The 11,157-nt window shown below is 46.2% G+C and overlaps 1 protein-coding gene across 1 annotated transcript; it reads left to right on the plus strand.

Annotated features, from left to right (window-relative positions):
* Positions 1–4,701: 4,701 nt before the first annotated feature.
* LOC139417031 (gastrula zinc finger protein XlCGF57.1-like) lies at positions 4,702–11,157 on the plus strand. Its single transcript, XM_071166266.1, has 4 exons — positions 4,702–4,774; positions 9,608–10,047; positions 10,267–10,593; positions 10,678–11,157. The coding sequence occupies exons 1-4, from the start codon at positions 4,702–4,704 to the stop codon at positions 11,155–11,157; spliced, it is 1,320 nt and encodes a 439-aa protein (XP_071022367.1).

Genomic DNA, 11,157 nt, shown 5'->3' on the forward strand with positions numbered 1-11,157 from the left:
TTCAGCTGGTAGCTTCTTCCACAAAGAAAGAACGTTGTTCACAAGAAAGAAAAGTCCACTCGTAAGCTCACTTCCGCCTGTATCAGCGGGTGGCAAGCCAAAAGCCACAGCGCCTCTATGTGGAGGGAGAGTTAACTACAAGGTACAGACTTTATTTTTTTTACTAAGTACAGAACAAATTATTATTTACACTGACGGCAACCTGGGGAAGAGTGGGTTAATTGGCTTGTTCAGAATTACTTCAGCCTCCCCTGGTTTCTCAGCAGCAGCTGTAAGCAGTGGTCGTGTCAGTGGTGGTTTTGTGGCAAACTAAGACCGTCACCAAAACAAAGATGTTTCTGCCAAATTATTTGAGGAATGCTCCACACCACTCTCACTTGATTATCTTACCTAGTTATTTACAGATTCTCATTTTGCTCTTTTGTAACTTTGTCAACTATGTGTTTAAATATATATATATGTTACCCCCCTTTTCTCCTCAATTCCTGATATCCAATGACGATCTTGTCTCATCGCTGCCACTCCCCAACGGGCTGGGGAGATGCGAAGGTTGAGTCATGCGTTCTCTGAAACATGACCTGCTAAACCACGCTTCTTAACACCCACCTGATTAAGCCGGTAGCCAGCTGCACCGATGTGTCGGAGGAAACACCGTTCAACTGACAACCGAAGTCAGCCTGCAGGCGCCCGGCTCGCCACAAGGAGTCGCTAGAGCGCGATGAGCCAAGTAAAGCCACCCAGTCAAACCCATTATATTTGAAGGAGCAGGCTGGTTATTGTGACCTTGCTACTTTCTCGGGAAAGATGGTGCCTGCAGCTGGTGTCCCTGTTCATGTCCCAGCTGATGTACCTGTTGGTGCCTGCAGCTGATGTCCCTGTTGGTGCCTACAGCTATGTCCCAGCTGATGTCCCCGTTGGTGCCTGCAGCTATGTCCCAGCGGATGTCCCCGTTGGTGCCTGCAGCTATGTCCCAGCTGATGTCCCTGTTGGTGCCTACAGCTATGTCCCAGCTGATGTCCCTGTTGGTGCCTGCAGCTATGTCCCAGCTGATGTCCCTGTGGATGTCCCAGCTGATGTCCCTGTTGATGTCCCAGTTGATGTCCTGTTGATGTCCCAGTTGATGTCCTGTTGATGTCCCAGCTGATGTCCTGTTGATGTCCCAGCTGATGTCCTGTTGATGTCCCAGTTGATGTCCTGTTGATGTCCCAGCTGATGTCCCTGTTGATGTCCCAGCTGATGTCCAGCTGATGTCCCAGCCGATGTCCCTGTTGATGTCCCTGGTCTCAATAAACAGGGAGAGGTTGAAAATGTCAGTGAAGACACTTGCCAGTTGGCCAGCAGATGCATTGGATTACACGTCCTGGTAATCCGTCTGGCCCTGCGGCCTTGTGAATGTTGACCTGTTTAAACTTCTTACTCACATTGGCTGCGGAGAGAGTGATCACACAGTCATCTGGAACAGCTGATGCTCTCATGCATGTTTCAGTGTTACTTGCCTCGAAGAAAGCATAGAAGTAATTTAGCTCGTCAAGGAGGCTCGTGTCACTGGGCAGCTCTCGGCTGTGCTTCCCTTTGTAGTCTGTAATAGTGAAGCGACTGTTGTTTAGACATTTTAAGGTGACTGATAACGACTTGGCTATTCAGCTGGTTGTTTCCTCCACGAGGAAAGAATAGTGGTTACAAAAAAACTAATCCACTCGTAATTTCACTTCCGCATTTTCCTTCTGTTTGTTTCAGCGGGTGGCAAGCCCACAAACACAGCACAGCGCCTCAGTGTGGAGCGTTAACTACATGGTACAGACTGGTAGTGATAATGGAAATAGATAGCTACATGTGGGGAAAACGTTCTAATATATTTTAACACTTATTGTATGAACTGAATTGAAAGACAACTCATTGTAACACAGGCGACTCCTGAAAGCTGCAACGGCTTGGGACTTAATTCTCAAATCAAATACATTTATATTGGTCACATACAGATGCGAAATGCTTGTGCTTCTAGTTCCGGCAGCGCAGTAATATCTACCACAAAATCTAACAATTCCCCAACACAACTATCTAATACACACAAATCTAAAGGGGTGAATGAGAATATGTACATAAAAATATATGGATGAGTGATGGCCCAGCGGCAATGGATGGTATAGAATACAGTATATACAGTTGAAGTCGGAAGTTTACATACACCTTAGCCAAATTAATTTAAACTCAGTTTTTCACAATTCCTGACATTTAATCCTAGTAACAATTCCCTATTTTAGGTCAGTTAGGATCACCACTTTATTTTAAGAATGTGAAATGTCAGAATGATGGTAGAGAGAAAGATTTATTTCAGCTTTAATTTCTTTCATCACATTCCCAGTGGGTCAGAAGATTACATACACTCAATTAGTATTTGGTAGCATTGACTTTAAATTGTTTAACTTGGGACAAACGTTTCGGGTAGCCTTCCACAAGCTTCCCACAATAAGTTGGGTGAATTTTGGCTCATTCCTCCTGACAGAGCTGGTGTAACTGAGTCAGGTTTGTAGGCCTCCTTGCTCGCACACATTTTTTCAGTTCTGCCCACAAATTTTCTATAGGATTGAGGTCAGGGCTTTGTGATGGCCACTCCAATACCTTGACTTTGTTGTCCTGAAGCCAACTTTGGAAGTATGCTTGGGGTCATTGTCCATTTGGAAGACCCATTTGCGACCAAGCTTTAACTTCCTGACTGATGTCTTGAGGTGTTGCTTCAATATATCCACATAATTTTCCATCCTCATGATGTCATCTATTTTATGAAGTGCACCAATCCCTCCTGCAGTAAATCACCCACACAACATGATGCTGCCACCCCCGTGCTTCACAGTTGGGATGGTGTTCTTCGGCTTGCAAGACTCCCCCTTTGTCCTCCAAACATAACGATGGTCATTATGGCCAAACAGATCTATTTTTTGTTTCATCAGACCAGAGGATTTTTCTCCAAAAAGTACGATCTTTGGCCCAATGTGCAGTTGCAAACCGTAGTCTGCTTTACTGTGGATATAGATACTTTTGTACCTGTTTCCTCCAGCATCTTCACAAGGTCCTTTGCTGTTATTCTGGGATTGATTTGCACTTATCACACCAAAGTACGTTAATCTCTGAGTGGAATGATGTATGTGTGGTCCCATGGTGTTTATACTTGCATACTATTGTTTGTACAGATGAACGTGGTACCTTCAGGTGTTTGGAGATTGCTCCCAAGGATGAACCAGACTTGTGGAGGTCTACAATTTGTTTTTTGAGGACTTATTTTCCCATGACGTCAAGCAAAGAAGCACTGGGTTTGAAGGTATAACTTGAAATCCATCCACAAGTACACCTCCACAAGTACACCTCCAATTGACTCAAATGTCAATTACCCTATCAGAAGCTTCTAAAGCCATGACATAATTTTCTGGAATTTCCCAAGCTGTTTAAAGGCACAGTCAAGGCACAGTCAACTTAGTGTATGTAAACTTCTGACCCACTGGAGCACAACTCCAATACAGTGAATAAGTGAAATAATCTGTCTGTTATTAATTGTTGGAGAAAATGACTTGTGTCATGCACAAAGTAGATGTCCTAACCGACTTGCCAAAACTATAGTTTGTTAACAAGAAATTTGTGGAGTGGTTGAAAAACGAGTTTCAGTCTCTCGGTCCCAGCTTTGATGCACCTGTAATGACCTCGCCTTCTGGATTGTAGAGGTGTGAAAAGACAGTGGCTCAGGTGGTTGATGTCCTTGATGATCTTTTTGGCATTCCTGTGACATCGGGTGTCATGTATGTGTCATGGTAGGCAGGTAGTTTGCCCCCGGTGATGCGTTGTGCAGACCGCACCACCCTCTGGAGAGCCTTGTGGTTGCGGGCGGTGCAGTTACCATACCAGGTGGTGATACAGCCCGACAGGATGCTCTCAATTGTGCATCTGTAAAATCTTGTGAGGGTTTTAGGTGACTAGACAAATTTCTTCAGCCTCCTGAGGTTGAAGAGGCGCTGTTGTGCCTTCTTCACCACACTGTCTGTGTGGGTGGACCATTTCAGTTTGTTTGTGATGTGTACGCCAAGTAACTTAAAGCTTTCAACCTTCTCCACTGCTGTCACGTCGATGTGAATAGGAGGGTGCTCCCTCTGCTGTTTCCTGAAGTCCACGATCATCTCCTTTGTTTTGTTGATGTTGAGTGAGAGGTTGTTTTCCTGACACCACACTCCGAGTGCCTCCACTCCGAGTGCCTCCATATAGGCTGTCTCGTCGTTGTTGGTGATCAAGCCTACTACTGTTGTGTTGTCTGCAAACGTGATGATTGAGTTGGAAGCGTTCTTGGCCACGCAGTCATGGGTGAACAGGGAGTACAGGAGGGGGCTGAGCACGCACCCTTGTGGGGCCTCAGTGTTGAGGATCAACAAAGTGGAGATGTTGTTTCCTACCTTCACTACCTGGGGGGGACGGCCCTTCAGGAAGTCCAGGATCCAGTTGCAGACGGAGGTGTTTAGTCCCAGGGTCCTTAGCTTAGTGATGAGCTTTGAGGGCACTATGGTGTTAAACGCTGAGCTGTAGTCAATGAATACCATTCTCACATAGGTGTTCCTTTTGTCCAGGTGGGAAAGGGCAGTGTGGAGTGCAATAGAGATTACATCATCTGTGGATCAGTTTGGGCGGTATGCAAATTGGAGTTGGTCTAGGGTTTCTGGGATAATGGTGTTGGATGTGACCTATTACCAGCCTCTCAAAGCACTTCATGGCTACAGACATGAGTGCTACGGGTGGGGTAGTCATTTAGGGAGGTTACCTTAGTGTTTTTGGGCACAGGGACTATGGTGGTCTGTTTGAAACATGTTGCTATTACAGACTCCAACAGGGAGAGGTTGAAAATGTCAGTGAAGACACTTGCCAGTTGGCCAGCACATGCCCAGAGTACACGTCCTGGTAATCCATCTGGCCCTGCGGCCTTCTGAATGTTGACCTGTTTAAATGTCTTACTCACATCAGCTACGGAGAGCGTGATCAAACCATCTTCCGGAACAGCTGATGCTCTCATGCATGTTTCAGTGTTATTTACCTTGAAGTGAGCATAGAAGTAATTTAGCTCATTTGGTATGCTTGTGTCACTTCTGGGTTACAGTCCCGCTCCTTGAAAGCGGCACGTCTACCCTTTAGCTCAGTGCGGATGTTGCCTGTAACCCATGGCTTCTGGTTGGGGTATGTACGTACAGTCACTGTGGGGACGACGTCCTCGATGCACTTATTTATGAAGCCAGTGACTGATGTGGTGTACTCCTCAATGCCATCGGAAGAATCCCGGAACATATTCCGGTCTGTGCTAGCAAAACAGTCCTGTAGCTTAGCATCTGCTCTGATCTGACCACTTTTCTTGTTGACTGAGTCACTGGTGCTTCCTAGTTTATTTATTTTTTGCTTGTAAGCAAGAATCAGAAGGGTAGAATTATGGTCAGATTTTCCAAATGGAGGGCAAGAGAGAGCTTTGCATGCATCTCTGTGTGTAGAGTAAAGGGGATCCAGAAGTAGCATCTCTGTGTGTAGAGTAAAGGTGGTCCAGAAGTAGCATCTCTGTGTGTAGAGTAAAGGTGGTCCAGAAGTAGCATCTCTGTGTGTAGAGTAAAGGTGGTCCAGAAGTAGCATCTCTGTGTGTAGAGTAAAGGGGATCCAGAAGTAGCATCTCTGTGTGTAGAGTAAAGGGGATCCAGAAGTAGCATCTCTGTGTGTAGAGTAAAGGGGATCCAGAAGTAGCATCTCTGTGTGTAGAGTAAAGGGGGTCCAGAAGTAGCATCTCTGTGTGTAGAGTAAAGGGGATCCAGAAGTAGCATCTCTGTGTGTAGAGTAAAGGGGATCCAGAAGTAGCATCTCTGTGTGTAGAGTAAAGGGGATCCAGAAGTAGCATCTCTGTGTGTAGAGTAAAGGGGATCCAGAAGTAGCATCTCTGTGTGTAGAGTAAAGGTGGTCCAGAAGTAGCATCTCTGTGTGTAGAGTAAAGGTGGTCCAGAAGTAGCATCTCTGTGTGTAGAGTAAAGGTGGTCCAGAAGTAATATCTCTGTGTGTAGAGTAAAGGGGATCCAGAAGTAGCATCTCTGTGTGTAGAGTAAAGGTGGTCCAGAAGTAGCATCTCTGTGTGTAGAGTAAAGGTGGTCCAGAAGTAGCATCTCTGTGTGTAGAGTAAAGGGGATCCAGAAGTAGCATCTCTGTGTGTAGAGTAAAGGTGGTCCAGAAGTAGCATCTCTGTGTGTAGAGTAAAGGTGGTCCAGAAGTAGCATCTCTGTGTGTAGAGTAAAGGGGATCCAGAAGTAGCATCTCTGTGTGTAGAGTAAAGGTGGTCCAGAAGTAGCATCTCTGTGTGTAGAGTAAAGGGGATCCAGAAGTAGCATCTCTGTGTGTAGAGTAAAGGGGATCCAGAAGTAGCATCTCTGTGTGTAGAGTAAAGGGGATCCAGAAGTAGCATCTCTGTGTGTAGAGTAAAGGGGATCCAGAAGTAGCATCTCTGTGTGTAGAGTAAAGGGGATCCAGAAGTAGCATCTCTGTGTGTAGAGTAAAGGGGATCCAGAAGTAGCATCTCTGTGTGTAGAGTAAAGGGGATCCAGAAGTAGCATCTCTGTGTGTAGAGTAAAGGGGATCCAGAAGTAGCATCTCTGTGTGTAGAGTAAAGGTGGTCCAGAAGTAGCATCTCTGTGTGTAGAGTAAAGGGGATCCAGAAGTAGCATCTCTGTGTGTAGAGTAAAGGGGATCCAGAAGTAGCATCTCTGTGTGTAGAGTAAAGGGGATCCAGAAGTAGCATCTCTGTGTGTAGAGTAAAGGGGATCCAGAAGTAGCATCTCTGTGTGTAGATTAAAGGTGGTCCAGAAGTAGCATCTCTGTGTGTAGAGTAAAGGTGGTCCAGAAGTAGCATCTCTGTGTGTAGAGTAAAGGTGGTCCAGAAGTAATATCTCTGTGTGTAGAGTAAAGGGGATCCAGAAGTAGCATCTCTGTGTGTAGAGTAAAGGTGGTCCAGAAGTAGCATCTCTGTGTGTAGAGTAAAGGTGGTCCAGAAGTAGCATCTCTGTGTGTAGAGTAAAGGGGATCCAGAAGTAGCATCTCTGTGTGTAGAGTAAAGGTGGTCCAGAAGTAGCATCTCTGTGTGTAGAGTAAAGGTGGTCCAGAAGTAGCATCTCTGTGTGTAGAGTAAAGGGGATCCAGAAGTAGCATCTCTGTGTGTAGAGTAAAGGGGATCCAGAAGTAGCATCTCTGTGTGTAGAGTAAAGGGGATCCAGAAGTAGCATCTCTGTGTGTAGAGTAAAGGGGATCCAGAAGTAGCATCTCTGTGTGTAGAGTAAAGGGGATCCAGAAGTAGCATCTCTGTGTGTAGAGTAAAGGGGATCCAGAAGTAGCATCTCTGTGTGTAGAGTAAAGGGGATCCAGAAGTAGCATCTCTGTGTGTAGAGTAAAGGGGATCCAGAAGTAGCATCTCTGTGTGTAGAGTAAAGGGGGTCCAGAAGTAGCATCTCTGTGTGTAGAGTAAAGGGGATCCAGAAGTAGCATCTCTGTGTGTAGAGTAAAGGTGGTCCAGAAGTAGCATCTCTGTGTGTAGAGTAAAGGGGATCCAGAAGTAGCATCTCTGTGTGTAGAGTAAAGGGGATCCAGAAGTAGCATCTCTGTGTGTAGAGTAAAGGTGGTCCAGAAGTAGCATCTCTGTGTGTAGAGTAAAGGGGATCCAGAAGTAGCATCTCTGTGTGTAGAGTAAAGGGGATCCAGAAGTAGCATCTCTGTGTGTAGAGTAAAGGGGGTCCAGAAGTAGCATCTCTGTGTGTAGAGTAAAGGGGATCCAGAAGTAGCATATCTGTGTGTAGAGTAAAGGTGGTCCAGAAGTAGCATCTCTGTGTGTAGAGTAAAGGTGGTCCAGAAGTAGCATCTCTGTGTGTAGAGTAAAGGGGATCCAGAAGTAGCATCTCTGTGTGTAGAGTAAAGGTGGTCCAGAAGTAGCATCTCTGTGTGTAGAAAAAAGGGGATCCAGAAGTAGCATCTCTGTGTGTAGAGTAAAGGGGATCCAGAAGTAGCATCTCTGTGTGTAGAGTAAAGGGGATCCAGAAGTAGCATCTCTGTGTGTAGAGTAAAGGGGATCCAGAAGTAGCATCTCTGTGTGTAGAGTAAAGGGGATCCAGAAGTAGCATCTCTGTGTGTAGAGTAAAGGGGATCCAGAAGTAGCATCTCTGTGTGTAGAGTAAAGGGGATCCAGAAGTAGCATCTCTGTGTGTAGAGTAAAGGGGATCCAGAAGTAGCATCTCTGTGTGTAGAGTAAAGGGGATCCAGAAATAGCATCTCTGTGTGTAGAGTAAAGGGGATCCAGAAGTAGCATCTCTGTGTGTAGAGTAAAGGTGGTCCAGAAGTAGCATCTCTGTGTGTAGAGTAAAGGTGGTCCAGAAGTAGCATCTCTGTGTGTAGAGTAAAGGTGGTCCAGAAGTAGCATCTCTGTGTGTAGAGTAAAGGTGGTCCAGAAGTAGCATCTCTGTGTGTAGAGTAAAGGTGGTCCAGAAGTAGCATCTCTGTGTGTAGAGTAAAGGTGGTCCAGAAGTAGCATCTCTGTGTGTAGAGTAAAGGTGGTCCAGAAGTGTTTTCCCTCTGGTTGCACATTTAACATGCTGATAGAAATAAAACTGTTTTAAGTTTCCCTGCATTAAAGTCCCCGGCCACTAGGAGCGCCGCCTCTGCGTTTTCTTGTTTGCTTATGGTGGAATATGATTACGTCTCTCTGCCGGATCCTACAATCCTTTAAGCCTCTGTGTCTTTCGTCACTGTACGTGGAAAAAAGTAATCTAACCTGGAGTATTCAGTGAGAGGCGGGGGGGGGGGGGGGGCTGAGTAAAAAGCATATCTGACATGTGGGAGTCGCGCCATACACCAAGCAGTCCTATATCCTGTATTCGTAGAGTTTCTTGACTCACGTTAATAATCACCGAAATGAAAGCTAGACAGTCGGGGAACATCGGAAAAAAAAAAGAAAAAAAACATGCATCAAAGACTATTTTTTAGTATCATTTTGACAGCGAGGAAATATAACACATTTTCCCTGCGGACCTCGTTGAAGACCGAATGAGGCCCCGGGACTAAATGAGGTGGACACCCCTGGTGTAGACTAAAGGAGGTGGACACCCCTGGTGTAGACTAAATGAGGTGGACACCCCTGGTGTAGACTAAAGGAGGTGGACACCCCTGGTGTAGACTAAAGGAGGTGGACACCCCTGGTGTAGACTAAATGAGGTGGACACCCCTGGTGTAGACTAAATGAGGTGGACACCCCTGGTGTAGACTAAATGAGGTGGACACCCCTGGTGTAGACTAAAGGAGGTGGACACCCCTGGTGTAGACTAAATGAGGTGGACACCCCTGGTGTAGACTAAATGAGATGGACACCCCTGGTGTAGACTAAATGAGGTGGACACCCCTGGTGTAGACTAAATGAGGTGGACATCCCTGGTGTAGACTAAAGGAGGTGGGCACCCCTGGCGTTGGACAGCCAATAAAGCAATTAAAAGATCAGATTTTTAATTCACCTGTATGATTTAAGTGTTCTATTTAATTCTGTGGTATATAAATAACATCTGTTCCTTCCCTCCAGACTCCCTGCAGCTCTCTGTCTCTGAAGAGGAGGTTCCCCATGAGCAGCAGCACTGTGAGCAGGAGTGGAGCCCCAGTCTGGGACAGGAGGACCCAGAGACCAAACAGATTAAAGAGGAACAGGAGGAAGTCAGGACCAGTCAGGAGGAAGAGCAGCTTCAAGGGCTCTTTGATACCAAAGACTCCATATTCACTCCTTCCTGTGTGAAAAGTGAATGTGATCAGGAGGACCCACTTCAGTCCTTGACTCTTCCCCAAACCCAGACTGTGGAGAACAGAGAGAGTGACTCTAAACCAGTGGATCTCACACCCTTTGGAACTGTGACCCACATTAAGGGTCTCAACATTCCCTGTGACCCTCCAGATAATCAAAACAATGCCTCCAGACACAGCTCAGCTGAAAGCAGTGACACAGTACGACTTGACTACAGTCCACCATTGGTTCCCAGCCCGCCATTAGATCCCAGCCCACCATTGGATCCCAGTCCACCATTAGATCCCAGTCCACCATTGGTTCCCAGCCCACCATTAGATCCCAGCCCACCATTGGATCCCAGTCCACCATTAGATCCCAGTCCACCATTGGTTCCCAGCCCACCATTAGATCCCAGTCCACCATTGGATCCCAGTCCACCATTGGATCCCAGTCCACCATTGAAGAAACACTGTTCCAAACCCAGCACCACATCTAGAAAAACTCACCACTGCCGTGACTGTGGTGCAACGTTTCCTCTGAAAGCTGACCTGCAGAGACATGTGACTCTCACCAGGAAGACACCCAGTGACTGCAGCTTTGGCAATAAACTCAACAACTCCACCTGTAAACTGAAGGCCCATGTCCAACTCTGTCACAGTGGTAAACCCTGTATCTGTCCAGTTTGTGGAAAGACCTTCAAACACAAAGGAATTCTGTCCAGGCACATGAGGATTCACACAGGAGAGAAACCATTTAGCTGTGTTGACTGTGGGAGAAGCTTCAGTCAGAAGGTGAGACTAACTGAACATAAACTGACTCACACAGAAGAGAAACCATTTAGCTGTGTTGACTGTGGGAGAAGCTTCAGTCAGAAGGTGAGACTAACTGAACATAAACTGACTCACACAGGAGAGAAACCATTTAGCTGTGGAGACTGCGGGAAAAAATTCAATCGGAAGGGGCACCTAAACAGGCACAAACTGATTCACACAGGAGAGAAACCATTTAGCTGTGGTGATTGTGGGAAAGGCTTCAATCGGATGGCAGACCTAAGGAGGCACAAACTGACTCACGCAGGAGAGAAACCATTTAGCTGTGGTGACTGTGAGAAAAGCTTAAATCTCAAGAATAATCTAACCAGGCATAAACTGACTCACACAGGTGAGAAACCTTTTAGCTGTGGTGACTGTGGGAAGAGCTTTAATCAAAAGGGGGACCTGACGAGGCACGAACTGACTCACACAGGAGAGAAACCACATGGCTGCTCCGTCTGTGGTAAAGGATTCACTCAGAAGTCTCATCTGCTGAGGCATGTGGATAAAATCCACAAAGGAAGAAAACAGGACAGAAACTGA

This window comes from Oncorhynchus clarkii, chromosome 9 (assembly GCF_045791955.1).
Source record: "Oncorhynchus clarkii lewisi isolate Uvic-CL-2024 chromosome 9, UVic_Ocla_1.0, whole genome shotgun sequence".
NCBI lineage: Eukaryota > Metazoa > Chordata > Actinopteri > Salmoniformes > Salmonidae > Oncorhynchus > Oncorhynchus clarkii.